The sequence below is a fragment of the Ascidiella aspersa genome, chromosome 4 (genome assembly GCF_963924565.1).
Source record: "Ascidiella aspersa chromosome 4, kaAscAspe10.2, whole genome shotgun sequence".
NCBI classification, from domain to species: domain Eukaryota; kingdom Metazoa; phylum Chordata; class Ascidiacea; order Phlebobranchia; family Ascidiidae; genus Ascidiella; species Ascidiella aspersa.
Window position 1 is genome coordinate 25007025 of NC_139450.1, and position 21192 is coordinate 25028216.

General features: G+C 36.6%; 1 protein-coding gene across 1 annotated transcript; it reads left to right on the forward strand.

The window, feature by feature from the left end:
- The first annotated feature begins 972 nt into the window (after positions 1 to 972).
- Positions 973 to 12748, forward strand: LOC146157100 (leucine-rich repeat-containing protein 3B-like). The gene is made up of 7 exons (XM_083387511.1): positions 973 to 1572; positions 3890 to 4039; positions 4300 to 4581; positions 6334 to 6414; positions 9632 to 9833; positions 11206 to 11326; positions 11411 to 12748. The coding sequence occupies exons 1-7, from the start codon at positions 1376 to 1378 to the stop codon at positions 11530 to 11532; spliced, it is 1155 nt and encodes a 384-aa protein (XP_083243637.1). The 5' UTR covers positions 973 to 1375; the 3' UTR covers positions 11533 to 12748.
- Positions 12749 to 21192: the final 8444 nt, after the last annotated feature.

Sequence of the window (21192 nt, forward strand, 5' to 3'; positions counted from 1 at the left end):
ATATTATAGACTTCATTACCCCGATGGTAGGCTGTAAAACATGCCTTGGAATTTTAATGGGGAAAGTAAGGTCGCTTCTAAATCAACGCTGCTAACAGAAACCCCAAATGGATTGTTTTCACACCATAAAGGCATTTTGTATTCGTGGCATTATTTTGAGTCAAATAACAGTCCGACTTGTACTAAGTTAAGTGTACCTTATATCAGTCGTTACAGGGAAATTTGAATCGTGATAGAAATCTCGGTGTAATTTGTTTGTTTATAATATTGAATCAAGAAAGGTAATATTGATATTTTAGGTGATTTGTTAAAACGTTTTCTCACCAAGGAATCGAAGCGATATTCCAAAGCTTTGTTGTAAATTTGATATTGTAGTGTTTATGGATATGCGACGACTTGCGGCGTGCATTCAGTAGAAATAGGTGAGATGTACCATTTGGCTAATGGACTAAGTTAATGTTCAAGGGTGGAATGGATATAAACAGGACCGAGTAAAAGCTAATATTAGGTTGTGAAGCTATAAAGAACGTCATGAAATACACTTTTTACTTTCTCACCTACAGCAGTTACTTACACCTACGGCAGTTACTACAGCAGTGTATTACAAAAACATAAAATATTTCTGTCTGGCATTGGTAAATTTGTCTCAATCGATCGTAAACAGCAGCACATATTTTGCTAAGTAATTATATAACTATTTAATTGGTTTCTAACTCCATATTAGGAGGGGGCATCGCTTGTTATAATTATAAAGGGGTTCTTCTGACTAATACTGTGTTTAGCGCCGACGTTTCGGTTACCTATACGGATAATCTTCTTCAGGGCAAAAGACTAGTAACTTTACAGAAGGTTATATATGAAGTGAGGGAAAAGACAAAAATATATTGCCTGGCAGCAACAGTATATACGTCGCTTGTTATGTTTGTTACTTTCTTATTTTTACACTTTATACACTTGAATCGTATTTGACGTCTACCCTGTATATTATGTGTTTCATGTGTATGGTATATTTGTTTAGTATTAACATCAGGCGCCAACCCGGTTTTACTGCGCACTGTAAAAACAGTCTTGAGATGGACTGGGTGACCCGTAACATATCTGAAACAATTAAATTAAGGCAAAACCATTTTTATTATTGTTCATAATTTAGTTGGTCTTCGATTTCTTTTTTCAGATTAAATGTTGCGATTCAGCGAACATTGTTAACATGTGCTGTGTTTAGCCTTTTGACGTATATTCAGTTGACATATCTGTTAAGCACTGGCGCGGAAGAGCGGTTTTAACCGCGTGGTTAATTTAAGTGCCAGCCTCTTCTGGTTACAGATATATTTTTGTGACTTGACAGAACGATTAAAAGCATTCTGGAAGTTTTCAAATGAAATCGACTGATGTAATGCCCCTTGCTACTATTTTCATGTTTGCCTTGACGATTAGTGGAATATATGGAAGGAAGTTGAATTGTCCAATCTTGTGCAAATGCCGACCTACGGATTTGTTCGACATGAATCAATCGTTGTTATATGATGTGAATCAGAGCATTTCCACACAACATCAAACGGTAACTTGTCCAAGGTATGGAACTGTAACATCGTTTATTTTAACAGAATTAAAAAAACGGTTTACCAGCTAAAGCACTACTTTGAAGTATCTCACTCGAGCACTAGCAAAAAATTCCTTTCGCGTAACTTGAGTTGTAACTTACTTAAGAGCGGGTCACACAAAGATACTTGTGGTCCGTTAGGCAGCGTATTTTTTTTATGAATCATTCTAACGATTCATTAACTTAGCATCAACCTTTCACAACCTTTCACCCTTTATACCCCGCCTTGCTCACGTTTTTCGAAAAATACGTCATGGAACGTCACAAGAGAGGTCTCTAAAGTCATAAAAAGTCCGAATTAAAATAATATATGCTCGTTAAAACGAATTAAAACACAAAGAATATGTGAAACTTTGGAAATATGACAGTAGGTTAACTATATTTTAGCGAAACATCTCTCTCAGGTTGTGTTATTGCGCGATTAAGCCTTGCATAAACACATTGCGGCCATTGCATGTTCATTATACTTTACTCTCTAGTGTTCAACAGGAATTTTGACCTATGGTTTATCTTGTTTTAAATATACATCAAATACAGAAAACGCAGCGTTTCCATTATGTGATATTAAGCTTGAATTTCAATGGTGACTTATTTGAATATGGATTTTGTGGCAACTGTGACTTTAAAATATAAAATTAGTCTTTGATTTGTTGATTGCACATATAGTGTGTCTCGCGGGATTATGGCGACCTTTTGCCACGAAGTATAGGCTATCTATATCGTTCCTTTGCCCTCACCAACGCAATTAACTTGTCTCTGAACTGAACCGATGCTATAACTTGGGAACCTTGTATGAATTTCTGCCTTGCTACGACAGTTAGAAATCAAAATGCAGCCATTTTCCGTGGATTTGTTAAGTGTTTGGTGTAAAAGATGCAATAAATAAGATGCTCTTCAATATTGTTCATTCTACCACCTAGTTAAATTTATTTATAAGATATAAACATCAACTGTGACAGTGTATTTAGGCAACCAAACTATTCATAAGCAATTATACTGGTCTGTCTTCTACTCTGGAGGTTCCCAAACATTTTGGCCATCAGCCACACCTTTAAATTAAAGGCTTTTGCGATCCTTTTTTGACAGTGGTTAAAATAAATTTATGATTGCCTGAAGCTACAACCTTCTTGGCGAAGTGATGTTAACATACACATAAAGAAAACCCACTCGTGAACGCAAAAATATTGCTTGCTGGGTCGCAACTAGGTATGTTCAAAGTATAATCCCAGGGGTTCTATAGAAATTTAGGTTTCGAATCTAGACTAACGAACCCAGAATATCGAATCCTAGTATATTTTATTAAAATATTTAACCTCGAATTTGTTTGGGGTAGGGATTAGTCTTAAAGTATCCTACAGATTAGTCTGTCTTAAAATATCCTATATTTTTGCCAATATAGTGAGTACAATTCAACACTACACAATGAACTCTTTTCAGCTCTGTAGCAATTTTATCCTGTTTTTTAAATCATTGTTGTGTGTCAGTTCTACTTTTTTAACTAATGTGATCGGTTATGCAGTCAAATAAGTAAATGTACTGCAAATAATACAACGTTACTATTGCCATAACTATTACTTGGCGATTACGATGTACATAACCTTGCTAAATATTGGCCTAAAGTTGACCTTAAGTAAACATGTAGTGCATCTGTCATAGGCCAGCACAGTTTACGTAGGAACGTTACTATTGCAATTTAACGCAGTTAAGGAAATTGCGAACTATCCCTGATTTGCATTACAAGTTAGTCGCTCGCCCAATAACGCTTGATTGACACTTAATTCTTAGGCGAAGGTTAACACGAGATGCGAAGTAATTGGTCGCCCGAAAAAACGCTGACACTTTACTGTATTCAAAGCAAGCACTATAAATGTGTCGCCGCAACGACAGGCCTATATATAAACTTGCTATTCGCGTATGTACAATAAGCGCAGCCATCGGCGGTATACATTAAATTATATCGGTTCCAATTACCCGAAATAAACGGCAGAATTGGATACGAATCCCATTTGGATTCGAATACAAGGATTCGATATTTTACTTTGAACATCCCTAGTCGCATCCTTGTTTGGGAAGATGTTGTAAATTGTACAGTGCACTTCGAAAAGTTGGCATTACAGTAGAAAATGCAGTGTCTTTAGCCTTATCCTTTTAATTACAATATACAGTTTGACGTATTTCTTGTCTCGTATACTCAGTTCATTGCAACTTTTCATTCGTAATATATTTTCAAGGTTGTAAAACAAATCATGGAATACATTAACAAACGCAAACCAAAGAATTGTTTTGCAGAAAAGATTTGACAGAAATTCCCTTGAATCTACCAAGAGCTGCCATTCGTCTGTATCTTCCTCACAACAAATTGACTTACCTTACTAATTCGTCGTTCGCACCAGTACCACATTTGAGGGTTCTAGTTTTGGCCAACAATCGCATAACAAGGCATGTACATTTCAAAAATACAAGTTTTGCTTTCTAATTGTAACAACATTTAAAATATACGAAATATATAATTACATCGCTAAACGTATATGTTATTGTTAGACGTTACCAAATATTTGCAAAGACATTTAACTTTTTTTTTGATTAAATTACAAATGATGAACGCACAAAATGGTGTAGTATAGTATTGCCCTAAAACTTGAACGTATTTTTTGAGTTTAACACCTTGAAAATGAGTATTGTATTATTTCGATACGCAGAATCGAAAACGACACATTTCATGCGCATCGCCAATTGGAATATCTTGATCTTAGCAATAATTTCCTCAAGACGTTACCGGATCTTCTTCTGTGTCTTTGGAAGCCGTTCGTTCAGGCCAAGGAATTGAATGAAGTTCAGCGAATCGAGTGCCCGGTGCGCTTGGGTCGCGCCAGAATGCTGAGTCTGCTGCTGCACGGGAACAGATGGCATTGTACTTGCTACTTACAACAGCTCATCCAGACATACTGCTGTCTTCGCAACATCGGGCCGACTTGCGTCAAGTAAGGGTTGTTAGAAATGGGGGAGAAATTGCTGCGTAGAATATTTTATGGCGCCAAATTACACAACGGCCGAGGGCTGTATGACTGTCGGGACTTTTTAACCCCATATAAGTCATAAAAACTGAGAACAGTTTTGGTCAAACTGTACGAGTATAGCACAAACTAGTGGGCGGAAGCATTGATATCAGTTATCACATTTCACGAAGCGTAGTAAGTCTTGCAAATAAAGCCAAAGTAAAAACTAAATTAAACAAACTTGATATATGGTTAACACGAGTGATATAAAAATGTTATATATTGAGCTTAAATTATATTTATTTTAAAACTTTGCTAATCTTGGGCTAATTATCATATTCAAAATAATATGATAATCAGCCGAAAAACAACTTTTCGAACCAACTTTAAACCTAATTTTTTGAAACAAACTACAAGGTAGTAAATTAAACTGCATCAATTTAATCTGAAGGCAAATACAACCATGAAATATTCAATGATATTGTTATGATTGAAACGTGCTTTGAATCCAAAAGAGTCGTGTTACGCAAGCGATTATAATAATGAACATTAATACGATTAAAAGCTAGCCACCGAGGTTTGTTGGAAAATCAATCTGTTATAAGTTTAAGGAATTTTAGTTATTTTGGAGAGTGTGTTTATCTGCTGCTTGTCAAAAGTTTTTATTACGACAATATTTTCGCGTTAATAAAATATGAGTCGTATCTAAATTTAGACGGTCTTTGTTGCGTTGTCGACTTATGAAAACAAAAAGAGGCAAAATGCGATAGTCTCCAAGACAAGTAATCTAAAATCGTCAAAGATGAACTTTTGTGCGCTTTTTATCAAACCGAACATCTTAATTATGTTTTCGTTGAAATGATAGGTTTGCGTTGTTTGTCGGCAACGATTTGCAAGATGTCACACCAATTAAGTTTGACAGTAATTGAACGCACAGGGAATAGGCAAATCAGCAAATTACCCAATGGATGAACAGATAATCAATAGCACAGGCTGCAGTACGATTGTATTTGAATGTTTGTTTGCCCTTGTTTTCAGATGTTCAACTTTTAATCAGCTTTATCGTGACAATGAAAAAAATCATTTTGTTTTACTATTCATTTTGAGGTACACTATGCACGGATGTAATGTATAGCTTTAAAACGAATGTGATAGCCGTACAACTGTGTATCAAGTTGTCCTTTTTAAGGTGATATAGATTTACTTGGCATTGGCATCTATTTTATAATACATTTTTTATTCTTCAAACGTTAATAAATTTTTGCAATAACTTTAATTGGACATGCCAGGAATACCAAAATCTGCGGTTTCTATTTTCATTATTCTTGTAGAACACCGAGGATACTGTACTTAATTACGCAATGCTGCTATCCTAATGACGATGACATATTTTAACTATTTTTTAAATAAAATCACTTGGTAACATACTTCACAAAGTGTGTGAAATCGGAAACGTGTATCAGCGGCATATAAAACGTAATACATTGTTATCCGTTTATTTACAGAAATCTACACTTAATTAGCTAGTGAGTTGTTACTCATGTTATTCCTTTTACTTACACTAGAAATGATTGTCGAATTAACCGAAACAGCTTCACAAGTATGTGAAGATTTTATCACCTACCGGGACCTTCTGGCACTTTTGTATCTTTTTAGTCCAATGACACTTAAATTAATATCAAATTATTCGTTTAAATAGTAATTGTAATGAAATTTACATTTGTTTTATTTGAAAAGGTTTGTTCCTGTTGGAAGCGATGCGCCCGCCATTGGCTATTGTTCTACGCCAACTAACATCGAGGCAGTGCCTCTAAACAGGTACTTGCTATAATGCAAAAATATAAAACAAAAGAATTATTTAGGAAGATTTTATAACATGGCATTTATTTCTACGTCTAATAGCTCAATACAGAAACCAAAAAAATAGATCTTTTTTCTCTCTGTGGTATAACGGTATCGTCATTACGGTATTGTCATTGAATACCTGTGGTATAACGGTATTCATTTAAGTTTCTGATTACGCCTTGTCAGTAGGGATTTCAGATTATATCGAATGAGACCCGATACCGGGGAGCAATTGTCATAGCAGTATTCCAACTAGACTAGGGTTAGAGATGATAAAATCGACTAGCCCAGGGGTCGGCAACCTTCCGTACACAGTGTACTAGTTTATGAATAATGTCAAAATATCAACAACTCGCGTGCCAAACATTTTTCTATTTTTGGTTTCGCACTGGCAATAAGGGCTGCGGAGTTGGTTATAAACAACCCGAGTCCGACTCCGGCCGAATATGAGATTTCATCGCGTTCCGAGTCCGACTCAGCCTCTGTATTTCACCAATTTACGTAACAAAATTAAGGTGGATATTCCGCAATCCACCCACAGGATCATGGAAAATATGCCACGAGCATATGCTGTTCCACCTTAACAACCTACAGTTTGCTGCCTTATCAGTTTCAAAATTTGGTACTGCGCATGCGCAGACATCGGACTCTGGTAGTTTTACCTGGTCTTACTCGAGTCCCAAGTCCGACTTAGCAGCCCTGCTGCGATCTGACATCTAATTTACGTATCTTTTTTCAAATGTACTTCGATGCTTTTAAGTCGATACCTATTGTTAACTATCAGTTTCGCGTTTTGTTGGTTTTTCAGTCGCAAAGAAACACACGTGCTTTCTTTTAATTTAGAACAGTGGTTCTCAACCTTTTTAGCTGACGGATCGGTAAAATTTTAAAACAATTTTTGCGGATCGGTGGACCTTCATAAATTAAAATCAACCCAAAATGTAATTATGACAAAAGTATGCAACTTAAAAGCAAATAACGAAAACTTTAATGTAATGAGAAATTTGCTGCTGTCTCTTTGATATCACAGGTGTTATACGTGAAGTTTTTCACGTACAACTGGTCTTAAAGTTTAAGACTTACACAAGCTGTAGCCTACTTTTAATTAAACAGTTGGGCACAACACTTGCAGCATTGTGACGTACGATAAAGTCCAAAGTAGACCATTAACTCTATGTTACGTCACAATGCTGCAAATTACGGAACTGGCTGAGTTCTAAATTTGATGGACAGGCCGCCTTCAACATCTTGCTTTTTGCAATTGAGATATAAATTGTAATATATTTAGCCGACCGGCAGGAAAGTTGACGCGGCCCGGCGGTTGAGAACCACTGATGTAGAATGCCCTGCTGCTTTAACGTGGTAAACGTTACGCCAAATTTGGGGCATTGTGACGTAATACGAACGGTTGGTGGTAAACAACAAGAATAACGCCCACAAAAAGTAATATTAAATACAACAGTTAAGACACTTATTTGTGACACGAACTGGCAATGTGTGCAACCATTTATCGCTAGTGTTAATGATGTAATAGTAACGTTAATGATGTAATGGTTGCACTTTCTTAAGGTGATATAACGTGCGCGTTTAATTAATTGACGTGCCATGCAAAATCATCTCGCGTGACACAAGTGGCACGCGTGCCAGGGGTTGCCGACCCCTGGACTATAGCCGATAATTAGTGGTAGTGTCGGTACCTGTCGAATACCGAGGTTGTATCAGCACCGATCCGATAGCAGGTTAATATGGTATATGCGCCATTTATTGACCATTTGCAATAAAAAATATGCGCCATTATTGACCATTTGCAATGACCCTCCTTTGAAAAAAGTGCGCCATGTCACCTTCTAAATGAGAAGTTTTGTGAACTTAAATCAAACAAACGCACTTATTATTTGCCTTCTTGAGTATAATTAGACCAGGGTTTCTCAACTGTGGCCCTCGGCTCCAATGGGGGCTACGGAGCTGTCATTGGGGGCCACGAGCTTAAGTCTGTAGCAATGTCGTGGTATTGCAAAACCCGTGTCATTGTTTTTAATTTTTTTTAGCTTGTAGTGTTAAACCTTCTTTGACTAATTGTAACGCATTTTTCTTACACGTTACTATATTTGCTATTCGTGCGAAGGTTTGCAGCAGTCTACGTTAAACTTGCTATTCTTTATTTGCTCGCCTAATTGCCAATCATTGCTAGGTCACATACAGCCAACATTTGTGTTTTTCTAGTTTACCCAGTTTTTCTTCTGAACGTTTAACCAGCATTTTATGAGTTTGTAAACCACAAGTTGGAAGGATAGCAAACTTAATATTTTAATACTAGAAGTTGAACATTTTTTTCACAAAACGATTGTTGTTGTTCCATTGATTAAATTTGTGGTAAAATTAATTGTGTTAAGTGGTCGAACGAAGGATAGTTGAATTGCACATACTTCCAGAGAAGTTTAGTAATGAAGTGTTATCAAATGTCGAAAATACGTCTCTTTTGGCTTAACAAAAGTTAGACGAGACGGTCATGATTGTGTGCAGTGTCTGCAGTGCAGTGCTCGGCGGTGATGACAAATGCGTCATTACGACCCTTAAAACCTAAAAACTATTGTGATTAAAAGCCAAAGCAAAATACGGTACCCAAACAAAACATGATGCCGCCGATGTTATTTCTGCCAAAAGAATACGATTTGACCAGGAAGCGACGTTACCTAATTTTGGATTTTAAGTGTATTTATTCATTGGCTTTTGTTCAATCGAACTGTTTTTTATTGACGTGGTGAAATAAAATAGGTGAAAACACGTTTAACACAATTCTAGCTATATTTACAATCGAGGAGGGCCACGAGGATTAAAAGCCTTTCGAAGGGGGCCACGAGGCATGAAAGGTTGAGAACCACTGAATTAGACTAAATTTTCATTGGCGTAAAAAAACAGGCCCAGCCACTAATTAGGAGTTAATATTATAAATACCTCAAGAACCACACGTTTTTATACCAAAACTGTCAGTGGAAATTTACTATTGTCAGTGGAAATTTACCCCGCCAGACCTTCTAGAGTATGTTTTTTGCCGGCGACTGGAAAAAGGTTGCCGACCCCTGATTAAACGGTAAACATTATTTACTTCTCCTGGGATACTTCATCGGATATGTTTTTAAGGCAGCAATGTAGAGTTCTGTATGCTATTTTTTTCATATCCATAATCTAGGCTGCGCTCGAAAGAGGTGCCGGGATTTCCAAGAGTGCAAGTGGTGAATTTGTGTGTGAACAGAAGCGCTCACGTCGACGTCGTGCTACTGGTGGTTATGATTGCCTGGATAGGCATTACAATGGGATGCGTGCTACACTTTGTCTCGTGGAACAACAAAGAAGTGGAGAGACATAAATCGTATGTTTCGGGCCTTGACAGGGTAAGCGAGGTTTCGTTAGTGAAAACTTTTAGTACCACTTTGTTGAAGTTTCGCGGCAAAAGTCTTTATTGGCATTTATGGCACGTCACTCTCTGAACAGAAATTATGGGGTTGTATAAATAGATATAGGACTAAATTCTGATAATAAATTGATGTGTTTATGTCGAAATTTGAACGCAAAATAATACCATATATATATGTATATATATATATATATATATATATATCAGTGTTTCCTCTAGTGCGCATCTGCTCATCCAAACCAAACAGTTTCGTAGTAAAATTTGCCTTCTGCCTACTTCAATCTCAAATTACAACTATTTTTTTTTATCTCGCGTGAAATTAATATAAGAAAACCAAGCTAAAAGAAAGAAAATGAGTTTACAAGGGTACTGAACAAAATATATTGTTATAACACAAGTGCATTTTGTGGCCATGGCATCCAGCGCAAATGGCCCATATTCAAGTTTCAAATTTTGCCATTAATACAATTTCTGGCAAGTGGGTCTATATCGAGTTAAAGTTTTTTTTTCACCCTTTGCACCAATCTATAACCTTTTTGCAATATCGCCATTGTAAATAGCATTGTACGTAGAACCTTTTCATCTTGAAATCTGGACAAACACACGTAGGTATTTTTCGCGCTTATTATTTTCGTGAGTTCTGTCCAGATACAGCTGTAGGCTCAATTACAAATTGGCGAAATCATCTTGATAAATGCTAATGAGCGAGTAGTTTGCGAATCTTAATTGTTTGCTAAAGGCATCAGCGCGTATCCTATCTTTCGATGTTTTGTTAATTTTACCCAAGTAATGGGACATTTTTTCGCGCGACCGCTTTAATTGTTGTCATATCTTTGAATGTATTAAAACTCGATTGCAGTTGCACATTTCTGAGCTTAACCTGGAACAGAAAAAGAGACTATTTTTTTGGGGAGCACAGGACCATATGGCCCCCACCAAAATTGTCGATCACAGGCATGCCACTCCTATAATTGTCATGTACTGTTACGTCACAAAGGATGTAGTTATTATTATGTTTACTATCCATATTAATGTAGTTTTACTAGATTTTAGTCATTTTGTTTTTGTTCTTAGAATAGTTTTGAGTATTGCGGTAAAACTCAGTCAGTTGCTGCTCGAAGCGGTTTGCTAGCATATTTTATTTGTGTTCTATACTGTAATGGCAAAGCTAAAAAAAAAGTTCGAACGTTTTGCCCCCCGCCCCAAAATTTTTCGGCTGGCTACGCCACTGACTGGAGTTTTAGTTCAAAATGACTTGTTTTCAACACTGTTCCACTAGCATAACGAAAGCACAAACTCCTAAAATAAATAAATAAATAAATAAGAACTATGCAATTCAAACATTTCAGAAACCAAAGGTCCCATCCCCACCGAAGCCTGTCCGTTCAAGTTTGGTAAGAAGCCCAAAATCAGCACCCCGAAGTCGCAGACCTGACATCGCCATAAACGGAAATATAATCGAAAGTACAGGTGATCCGGCTATAACGTGTAGCCATTGGTATACAGTAGTATGTATAACTTGACTCAGTGATGACAACCTAAACATATTTTAAGGGAACACTCCGGAGTCCATTCGCTCTAGGATTCAGCAATTCGGTTCAACATCGACACCTTCACCAGTGTGGAAACCGCGAAAAACTCAAAAAACAGCACAGACAAAATTGGACAACTTATAATATAGTGTATATGGAAAAATCCCTGTAAATAATAAATGGTATTTCAGGGACTAATGTGACGTAAAGTATTTTTGAGGTGCTTCACTGTTACGAAATATATAGCCTTCCACTTAAAAACATTTACGAAAGGAATTGTATAATTTATGGGACACTTTTAAATCCCAAAACGTAAAATATATTGAAATTAAGAGCAAACGACTTCGGTATATTAACTATTTGTCTTTCTCTTTTATTATTGCCCCTTATTTGTGCCTACCTACCTATTTACTGATCTGCCGTGGAGCTTTTATAAAACCACTGCCCCTCTTCAATGGCGTTTTATGATATTTTTCTCTCAGAGATAAAACAATTCGTCTATTAAATTGTTTTGTTGGTTTGCGTTTTCAGAGTAAAGCTTAGGCCTACTGTTAGAGATTGTTCGTTAACCATATATACGTAACTTCTTTAATCTTTATAGAAATATAGCTTACTCAATTGTTAAATCTTATTTGTTGAGCTGTTTATCGGAAAATTATGGTGGAGTGTATAGGCTATATAGCTAAACCAATGCTTCTCAAAATTTTTAACTATACGAAAGATTTTGATCCATTAATTGTTTTATTTTTTAAGTTATCTTTTTTGGAGTCATGTCAATACAAACTTGCGAAATTTACGCTATTTCTTGAGTAACATATTTTTGACCGTGATGGTTCTTTCTATGTCTATATGGTTGTTATTAGGAATGTCTGACAATATCGGATCGGAGCCGGTCCTCGATTTGGAAGTTATGGTTTAACACAGTGATTCTCAACCTTTTATGGCGTACGTCACCCTCAAAAATAAAGAAAAATAGATTTCCGGCACCCCGACTGGAATTCACGTTGACTATTTTACTGAAATGTCACTTTCTTAAATGGAACTGGAACAATAATACAATCCACTTAAAATATGTAGGAAAATGCCATTTGATATAATGGTTTCTAATCGTACACAACTATAGTTGTATTAAGAAGCTTGCCAATTAGGCCTAAGCAAAAATCAGATTCTTAAAAATTCTCATATACCTTTCGGCACCCTTGAGCAATAGAAATGGCACACCAGGGTGTCCGTGGCACCCCGGTTGAGAACCACTAGTGTAACAAAATTTAATTACTAAATGTTTTCAAATTTGAGCAATTTTGTTTACGTAACAACATAAAAACTTTGCGTTTGATTTAAATTTTTCTCCATTTTGGACTACCGGTAGGCCTACCGTGATTATTGGCGAAAAAATAGGCTATTGGAAATAAATAAATTTTTGTAAACAATTTTGACAGTAACCTACAGTCGATCGTAAAACCGAGCTTGAAAGTAAACGAAAAAAAATGGCTAAGGTTTTTGGCCCAGATGAGCGAAAGTGAGTAGCAGGAAGTTCAGCATATTTTAATGAACTCTTTTTTACGACAAGTTTCTGCGCTCTGAGCCACCTTGAATGGCGGAAACGCGCCTACTAATATTTATTTCAGGGATAAATAAGGCTGTTACAGTGCTTTTTACAGCACACCCTTCACATTATGGAATTTATTAACAAAAACATTTTTTTTGTATCAAGCTGGTAAACATAGGCTACTGTTGTTACCTTGCTGATTACTCGGATGTAATTGGCAATTATCAACAGCCTTCTTCCGAGCCGACAATTATTTGGCGCCCGCACTCTAATTTATACCAGTTGAAGCTTATCGATAAGCTGACTTTTTAATGATTAATATTGATGTGTTGCATTGGTTTAAAATCATTGGACACTTCAGGATTAGCTCACAATTTGACAAACGACCCCGTGCCTGTAAATTATTTTAATTAATTATTGGTTTTACGTAGCCATTGGTAGGCTATGACGTTTTCAAACACCTTCAGTCTTTCTGAATAAACAGAGGTGGAAATGCTAAGTTAAATATAAAACCTTATATGAAATTTAACTTCAATCCATTCAATATAAAGTGAACCAAAAACTATCTTTGATTGCCACTGATTTCTTATAACAAATCAGTCAAAATGCGATTGTCACTCCTTTCATTTAACAATTACCTTGCATCTCTAGTTTAGGAAATGCAGGTCACGTCCAAATAAAAAGTGTTACGTATTTTACGTTGCTACAAGTGCAACAAAGTTAGCTACTGCTTTCGTTTGAACTTTAGGCTACTGGCATATTTAGCACACATCTGTACAAGTGTGTAACAATCGTATTTTTTTCGTCAAACGCGCGCAACTATTTTTAAAGGATAGCCGACGTACAGTCAACGTACATTAGTAAGCAATTATAGCAGCAAATGAATAGTATAATTTATGCTAGACGGCACAGTATAGCCTACTGTTTTTCTCATGATAAACAAATATTTGCTCGGAAAAAAGTTGTATTTTTTTGCCTTGCGAAGTTTACTTTGATGGCGAATTTGCGGATCACAAATTCAAGTTTGGAAGACGACTTTGGGAGGTGAAAGTCTATCGTGTGTGGTGACTGCTGGTGAAATCTACGAACCACTTTTGGTGTTTCAAAGGGACGGACTGTTGGTTTACGCACAAAGGCAAAAGCTGTCCTATATGCGACACGTGGTATTGGCAAACTTTCTCGAAGGTGTAAGAAATGAAGAAGAACGATCTTCGATGCGAGACTATACTCCCTCACGGGTAGGTTGCGAGGTGAAATTTGACCTCCACAACCTTATAGAATTTCAGCACTTCAGACGGCTAACTTTCATTTCTTGGGATGGGTTTATATTGCAAAACGCTTTGTTTTGTTTTCAATGTGGACCAATTATTTTGTTGAAACTCGGTATATACACGCCCTTGGATATATCTGCCAGGGTTAGGACATTTTTAAAGCTTCAGGGTGACAAGAGATATTTAAAATTATTTAGGGTTCCAATTTTTCTTCTATTGGTAAGCTTCTTGATACATTTTTTGTGTTCGTTGAAAGTGGCAATAATTTTAAATGTTTTATCAACCTTGCTGCCGAGTTGATGTGCTGTTTCAATCTCGCTTATTGTAACGTTACACTTAAACACTTGGCAAAAGTACGGGCAAGCGTGTCGCGACTATTTATAATTTCTGTTGGGTGCCGCAAGCCAAAAAAGGTTGCGAAACACTGGAGTAGGAGGTTGACTTTTGGCAAGAGTCTGTTTTTGTCTAGCCCTGAAAAAATGTAAAAAAGATATTCTCAAGTTAAAAGGTCAACTTACCGCAGACAGATCACGTCAAGACGCCATTACGTATCGCAATGACGTCACGGAAACGACACCGGATGACCAACTAAAAGCGCATCAAATTTTTCTGAGCTGCTTCGCTGATGATGCGTTTCTAGCGTTACCTACGGTGTAAATCAGTGGTTCTCAAACTAACTTTTTTTGGCTTACGACATACTAAGAAAATCAAAAAATTCTACAAAACAATAATATCAGAACTTAACAACCGTTCATAATGCACCACTTGGCAATAGGTAGCCAAAGTATCATAATATCAACTGTTTAATATTGGTTAGCGAAAAAGGTTCTCAAACTGTGTCGAGACGACCTGGTGCGTCGTATTAACCTTTCAAGGGCGTCGCACAAAATATTTCCGTATAAAAAAATAGCCACAGTAATAGAATGCTTCCAGACGTGTTCGTTTGACCTCATTATTACAAAACTGTAACAGTTTATTGTGATTTAAGAAACACATTTCTTACTCTATTTTGGCGTGCGACAAATAAGGGATGGTGCAAGTTAGTTATTCAGTGCCTAACTGACTATTGTACGCACTTGCTATAATACATGGTATTAAGGAATGTCCGATAATAACAGATCGGAGCCGATATCCGATCCCCAACTGGTACTATCGCTAGTCGTTCGATAGTGTGGTGGTAGCGTTGCCGATCCGGTCTGCGATCTAAAGAAATGATTTCTACAATAAAAGGTAATTTATCAATAAAGTAATAATAGGTTAGTAATAATTGAAGGTCACTAAATTATTTAACGCGAAAGCAAATTGTGACCAAATAACCTGAACAAAAACTTCAAACGTTACAATTTCATCAATTTTGCTTTTTTTGACGATATTTGGTATTGGATCGAATCGCGATACTTAAAAATATCGGCAATCGGAATAAAATGTCAAGTATCGGACATCCTCAATAGTGTATAAGCACTAATTATGGATAAAAAAGAGAAAGCTAAAGTTGCAGCAAATAGGTAAATATACGACCGAGCGTAATCGCCCTGAAAGAGTGACTTTTATCTTTGATTTATCATGATAAATTGTGAGAAAAACTTTGTGTTTTTCTGCGACAAGGCATTAACAAGTAACACCATGATGCCTTATAAGCTTGGGCGCCATGTAAGATCAACATTCGTGAATGCCCAGAGTTTTTTTACGTTTAACGCTCGCCTACTCTTCACTCAAACCACAAAACAATAGAGCGGGGGTTGCCAACCAAAAAGAGACGAAGAGTCACATTTCATACTTGGTTTTAACCGCAAAGAGCCCCACCTTACACATGGAATGAAATTACTATTGCAATGTTTCTTCCTCACTAACATGCAAACACCTTTGCTCATCTAGATTTGTCTTAACATTTTTTTTACTAACAATGTTGCGTAGGCTACATTTAAGCGAGTGGTATTTAGATTGCGTGACTTTTCAAACAAATACCAACCCCCAACGGCCAGCACGCTGTCAAAGTTTCTAAAATATGTTCACCTTTAGATGTTAGAAAACTACCGGGGAACGCACGGCGTGATTTTGCTGAAAAGATTCATCAAAACGGACTGAGACATATGGCAAATCGAATTTCGATTTGAAATGGGACACCGTAAAATACTAGGAATGCAACCTAGTCGTAAGACCGCATGCGGGTCAAGAAAAAAAATTGCATTTAGTAGTTAAATTAGGCCAAAAATAAAGGACATGAGAATTGACGCTGGACATCCTAAAAAGTCATATTGCAACTCAACGTAAGAGCCTCATAAAACTGATAAAAGAGCTCGCGGTTTGGCGACCCCTGCCATAGAGCGAGTAATTTACATGTGGGCATAACAGAAAGACAAATGTTAAGAATTCAATAAAAATTAAAAATAATGAATAGGCGGCGCTACTTGAACTTTAAAAAAAATGACACAAGATCTACTTATGACCGCAGGTTTGAGATTTTGCATTTGCCCGGTCGCCAGTGCGAGTTCGCTCAAGACAATTGCTCACAACACTCTATCGCCGAATTGGCGAGTGATTCAAGAAACTAATATTCGTTAATCGATATCACCAAACTTACTGGTGTATTAAACTTGTTATTTGCGATAAATTATGTAAAAAAAAACAATGATTGCTAAAAACGCTAAACGCTTAAGCCAATACATCAACGGTAGATACCAGTAGAAAGTCAATTTAAATTAAATGCGAATCATGATCACCATGTTACATATACTATATACACCATATGTCTACGCTTGCAAACCAGCTGCAACATCTGGAATAGGTAAAAATCTGCACGCAGTAATTAATTTCTTCGATTCACATCGTTGTGACAAAATCTTAACGCAATGCATTAAAGTTAATATATTTAAACACTTTGTCAAAGATTTAAGTCAATTTTTTGTCATGAATATGACAACTTGTTTAAAACCTGGGAAAAAACAAAATAAGACAATAAAACATGCTACCATGAGGAATATGCTTTTCTATCAATACGACACTATGCAACATAAACTGTTTGGGGGGGGGGGTGATTAAGAAAATAAATTACCTCTTGAAACGATTAAATATTTCCGTATTAGGTGATTCGTTGTTACTCATAAAGCACCAAACTGCGAAGTGAACGGGTTTGTTGAATAAAAATACTAAAATTTTCAGGCCCAAATGTTTGTAAATGTTGCATGACGATCGCTTAAAAACATCAATCGAATAGTTTTTAGTGATTATAATGCTTGTAAAGAACAACTATTATCAACTGTTCCTCAATAATCTTCAAGACCACGTTTCCTTATTGTTAAACGAAGACTAGCCTACCTCCGTAAAATTGGGACATTAAAACGGCCAGTATTTTAACAACCAACACAATTTAATGGTGGCATTGCGGAAGATCATTTTGACACAATTTTAACACCAAGAACGATTTTTTCGTTATAAAAGTATTTCAGTAAATGTCTCTTTGTTGATGTAAAAACAGAAAAACAAATAATGTCCAATGCAAACCGATTATTTAACCGTACAAAGCAGATGAAAGTAGGGCGTTAGTACTTGAAAAAAGAATGATTTACAATCAACTGCAAAAGCTGCTAAGCCATTATCACTAGGGCGCGACTTATCAATGAAGAGCGAACAAGAGTCAAGTTTCTTTCAACCGTTGACTGCTCGTAAATCAAATTTACAATTTTCGCGCCAGTTATTATCCACGAATTAAACCAAATGACTGCGATGGCAAGAAGAAGAACTTTGTTCAAATCACAAAACATTTTCATTATCCACCTTGAAACTGGAAAAACAACGACGCAGAGAAGTAATAACTAAGGCAGGGGTCGGCAACCCCTGACACGTTTTACAGGGCACGCCAAATGATTTAACGCGCTCGTTATATCAACTTAAAAATTGCAACCATTACATCATTAACATTATTATTACATGACTAACACTAGCTAACTAAACTATTGCACACATTTCTAGTTCGATATGCAGTGTTTGTGTCACAAATTAGTGTCTTAAATGTTGTATTTAATATTATTTTTTTGTGGGCGTTATACTTGTTGTCTACCACTAACCGTTTATATTAAGTCGCAATGCCCTAAAATTGGCGCGATGTTTACTGCGGTTAAGCAGGGCATTCTACATTAAAGTACGCACGTGTGTTTTTGTGCGACTGAGAAACCTAGCTTAAAGCGAAACTGATAGTTAACACTTCTAGCTACCGGCTGAAAAACGTTGAAGTGTATTCCAAAATAGCGGTCACAGTATTGTGTTCGTGACAGTGTGTTTTTTAGCAGGGTTAAGGTATCTTTACAGAATTTAACTTATGAATTTAGGTTTAATGGCGTCTCCCAAGATACGTAAATTAGATGTCAGATCATTCGTAACTTAGATTTCAGATCACAGCAGGGTTGCGGAGTCGGACTCGAGTAAGACTAGGTAAAACCGTAAAACTACCCGAGCTCGACATGTGCGCATGCGCATAACCAAATTTCGAAACTATTTTCCATGAGCCCTACGAAGGATTGCGGATTATCCATCTTGTTTTAGTTGCGTAAATCGGTGAAGTACAGGCTGTTGAGTCTGAGTCGGACTCTGGTTGTTTTTAACCGACTCCGCAGCCCTGGTTGCCAGTGCAAACCCAGACATAGAAAAATGTTTGGCACGCGAATTGATGATCTTTTAAAATTATTCATAATTTGGCACACTGTTTACGAAAGGTTGCTGACCCTGAACTAAGGTAACACGAGGGTTGCATGATTAAATGAATATTTGCATAAATCATTTGTAATGTTGACAACCAGGATGGAATAAATACAAAATGCAAAATTACCTTGTCTGAGAAGAAAGATAAAACTATTTCAGTTTCAACCCCTTTTGAAAAAACGGCAAATCACTGAAAAGCAATGTGACGCTCTACGCTAGACAAGTTTAGACGCATATGTCAGCAAAAAACCTAGGGTCATGCATGCTCAGGTAAAACGTTGTAAATAAATAAATGAAGTAAAAGGTAAATTATTAAATATAGAAAATAGTCTAGAAAAAGTCTATTTATGGTGAAATTACTTATAGTTGAACCATTCAGATTTTAAACTTAGGTTCTTTAACGACATTAAAGTCAAATTAAAAAATGAGATAGCTTTGTTGAACAAAGGTAAAATTAATTCTACATGGCGACTTAAGATTAAACGCATTTTATCGGGTATTAAATGTTTAGCAGGTCCCACAGGTTAAACAGATTTTCAAATTACACTGCGACAATTTAAAGAAAAATGTTTACAGATATCCTTCAAAATAGCAACTGACACAGGACGAGCGCACACCGGTTTTTGCCATTGCTGCGGAAATATGATTGATAACACGATTTTAACTTTACAAGGAGTAGGCCTACGCATAATCCGTCTCACATAACTAAGTAAAGTTACGAGCTGCGCTGTGCCATAGCTCAAGGCAAAAGCGAAGCACATTCGCCCACATTCAGCGAATAATTACGACCAGAGACCGCAGGCATATTCTATGCGCAAGGCCAACGGACCTAAAGCTTTCAGGAGACAAATCAGCTTGCGACACGGCAATTGAATACATGAAAAATAGCTTTAAATGATAAAAGCCGTCCAACAAATGTGGATCACGTTATAAGCAAAAATGGGCAGCTTGCCGCACCTTAGGGTTGTAAAACTACTTAATAAAAAGGGATAGAAGGCAGTTTGGCGGTTTACAATTCGCCTTGTCAAACATATCCGAGCCACTCAAACGAAAGGCCTGGTAATACAAACACAAGGACCGCTCTTGTCCTACCACAAAGACGTTTGTTTGGTGTGAAGCGAAAGAGGTGACTCTACAAGAAGAAACGTTGCTGAAACGACAAACCTAAATGGTCTCCTGAAGACTCGTTACAACATGGGGAAATATTGAGTTTTATCGTTATTTTTCCCAAAAATGCAATTTCTCAATCCAACCATGGAATTGTAGAATCCAGTTAACAATGGCATGTGACTGTCAGCAGAAAACAAATAAAGTGCAAAATGACGGGCAAATAAAGGCTCTAAAAGCAGACTTAAAGTCAATAACTTAATAGATCATATACATATAAGAATTAAGTAGTTCATTTTTATATAAACCCCTGTGACTCGTTGAGGTCCATTGCATTCGGTTTTTCCAAAATTTAAATCAAGTAGTTGTGTCAATACTCTTGACATCATTGCCGCCGTTATTGCAGTTTATTACATATACCGATAAATTAATGGTTTCTGGTTGGCATTTAAAGTTATATTTTCGCTTGCATCGCTTTTTCATTGTGTTATGAATTGCGGGAACAACGCTGTATTTAAGAGTGACGTTTCCTCAATTTCCTTTTTGCTCGCATAAATTCAGAAATAAATAGCACGTCACTGTTTTTGTGGGCATCGCAACACAACGTGACCCCCTTCCGGGTTTGCCAATTGATTTTATAAAAACAAGACTCTTGCTTGTAAGAGTTACCGCAGGGGATTATTCACGAGCAACCCCGGAAAAAAAAGCAAGTCAACGGATAGATATTATTTAACCCAAAAGATCAGTTTGACTGACATAGGAATTTTTACACAACTGTTGATTCCAATAGAGTCTAGAGTAGACAAATATCACATGAACATAAAGGTGGAAGGGTCTGTGGTTTCCACTTAGGAGACTCGTTGACATGCCACGCACATCATTGCGAACATAAATTAATGTTTAGGGCATTTTAGCGCTGATAAAACGGTAGAATTTGTATTTTTTTTTTGTGATTCACCTCACACGTTTCAAGTGTATATTAAAACAAGTTACTGTATTTCTGTATAAAAAGTTTATTTAATTTGACTATCATTTACTGATTTCCTAGGAGAAAATTATGCTTTGTCCCTTACCCACTTTATCCTTACTTCATCTGATTCACAGTATCCCATAATTATGAACATCTGGTCTGACATTTTTACCATTAGCTGTAAGTAAACAAAGTAACAAGGAGCAGCTTTT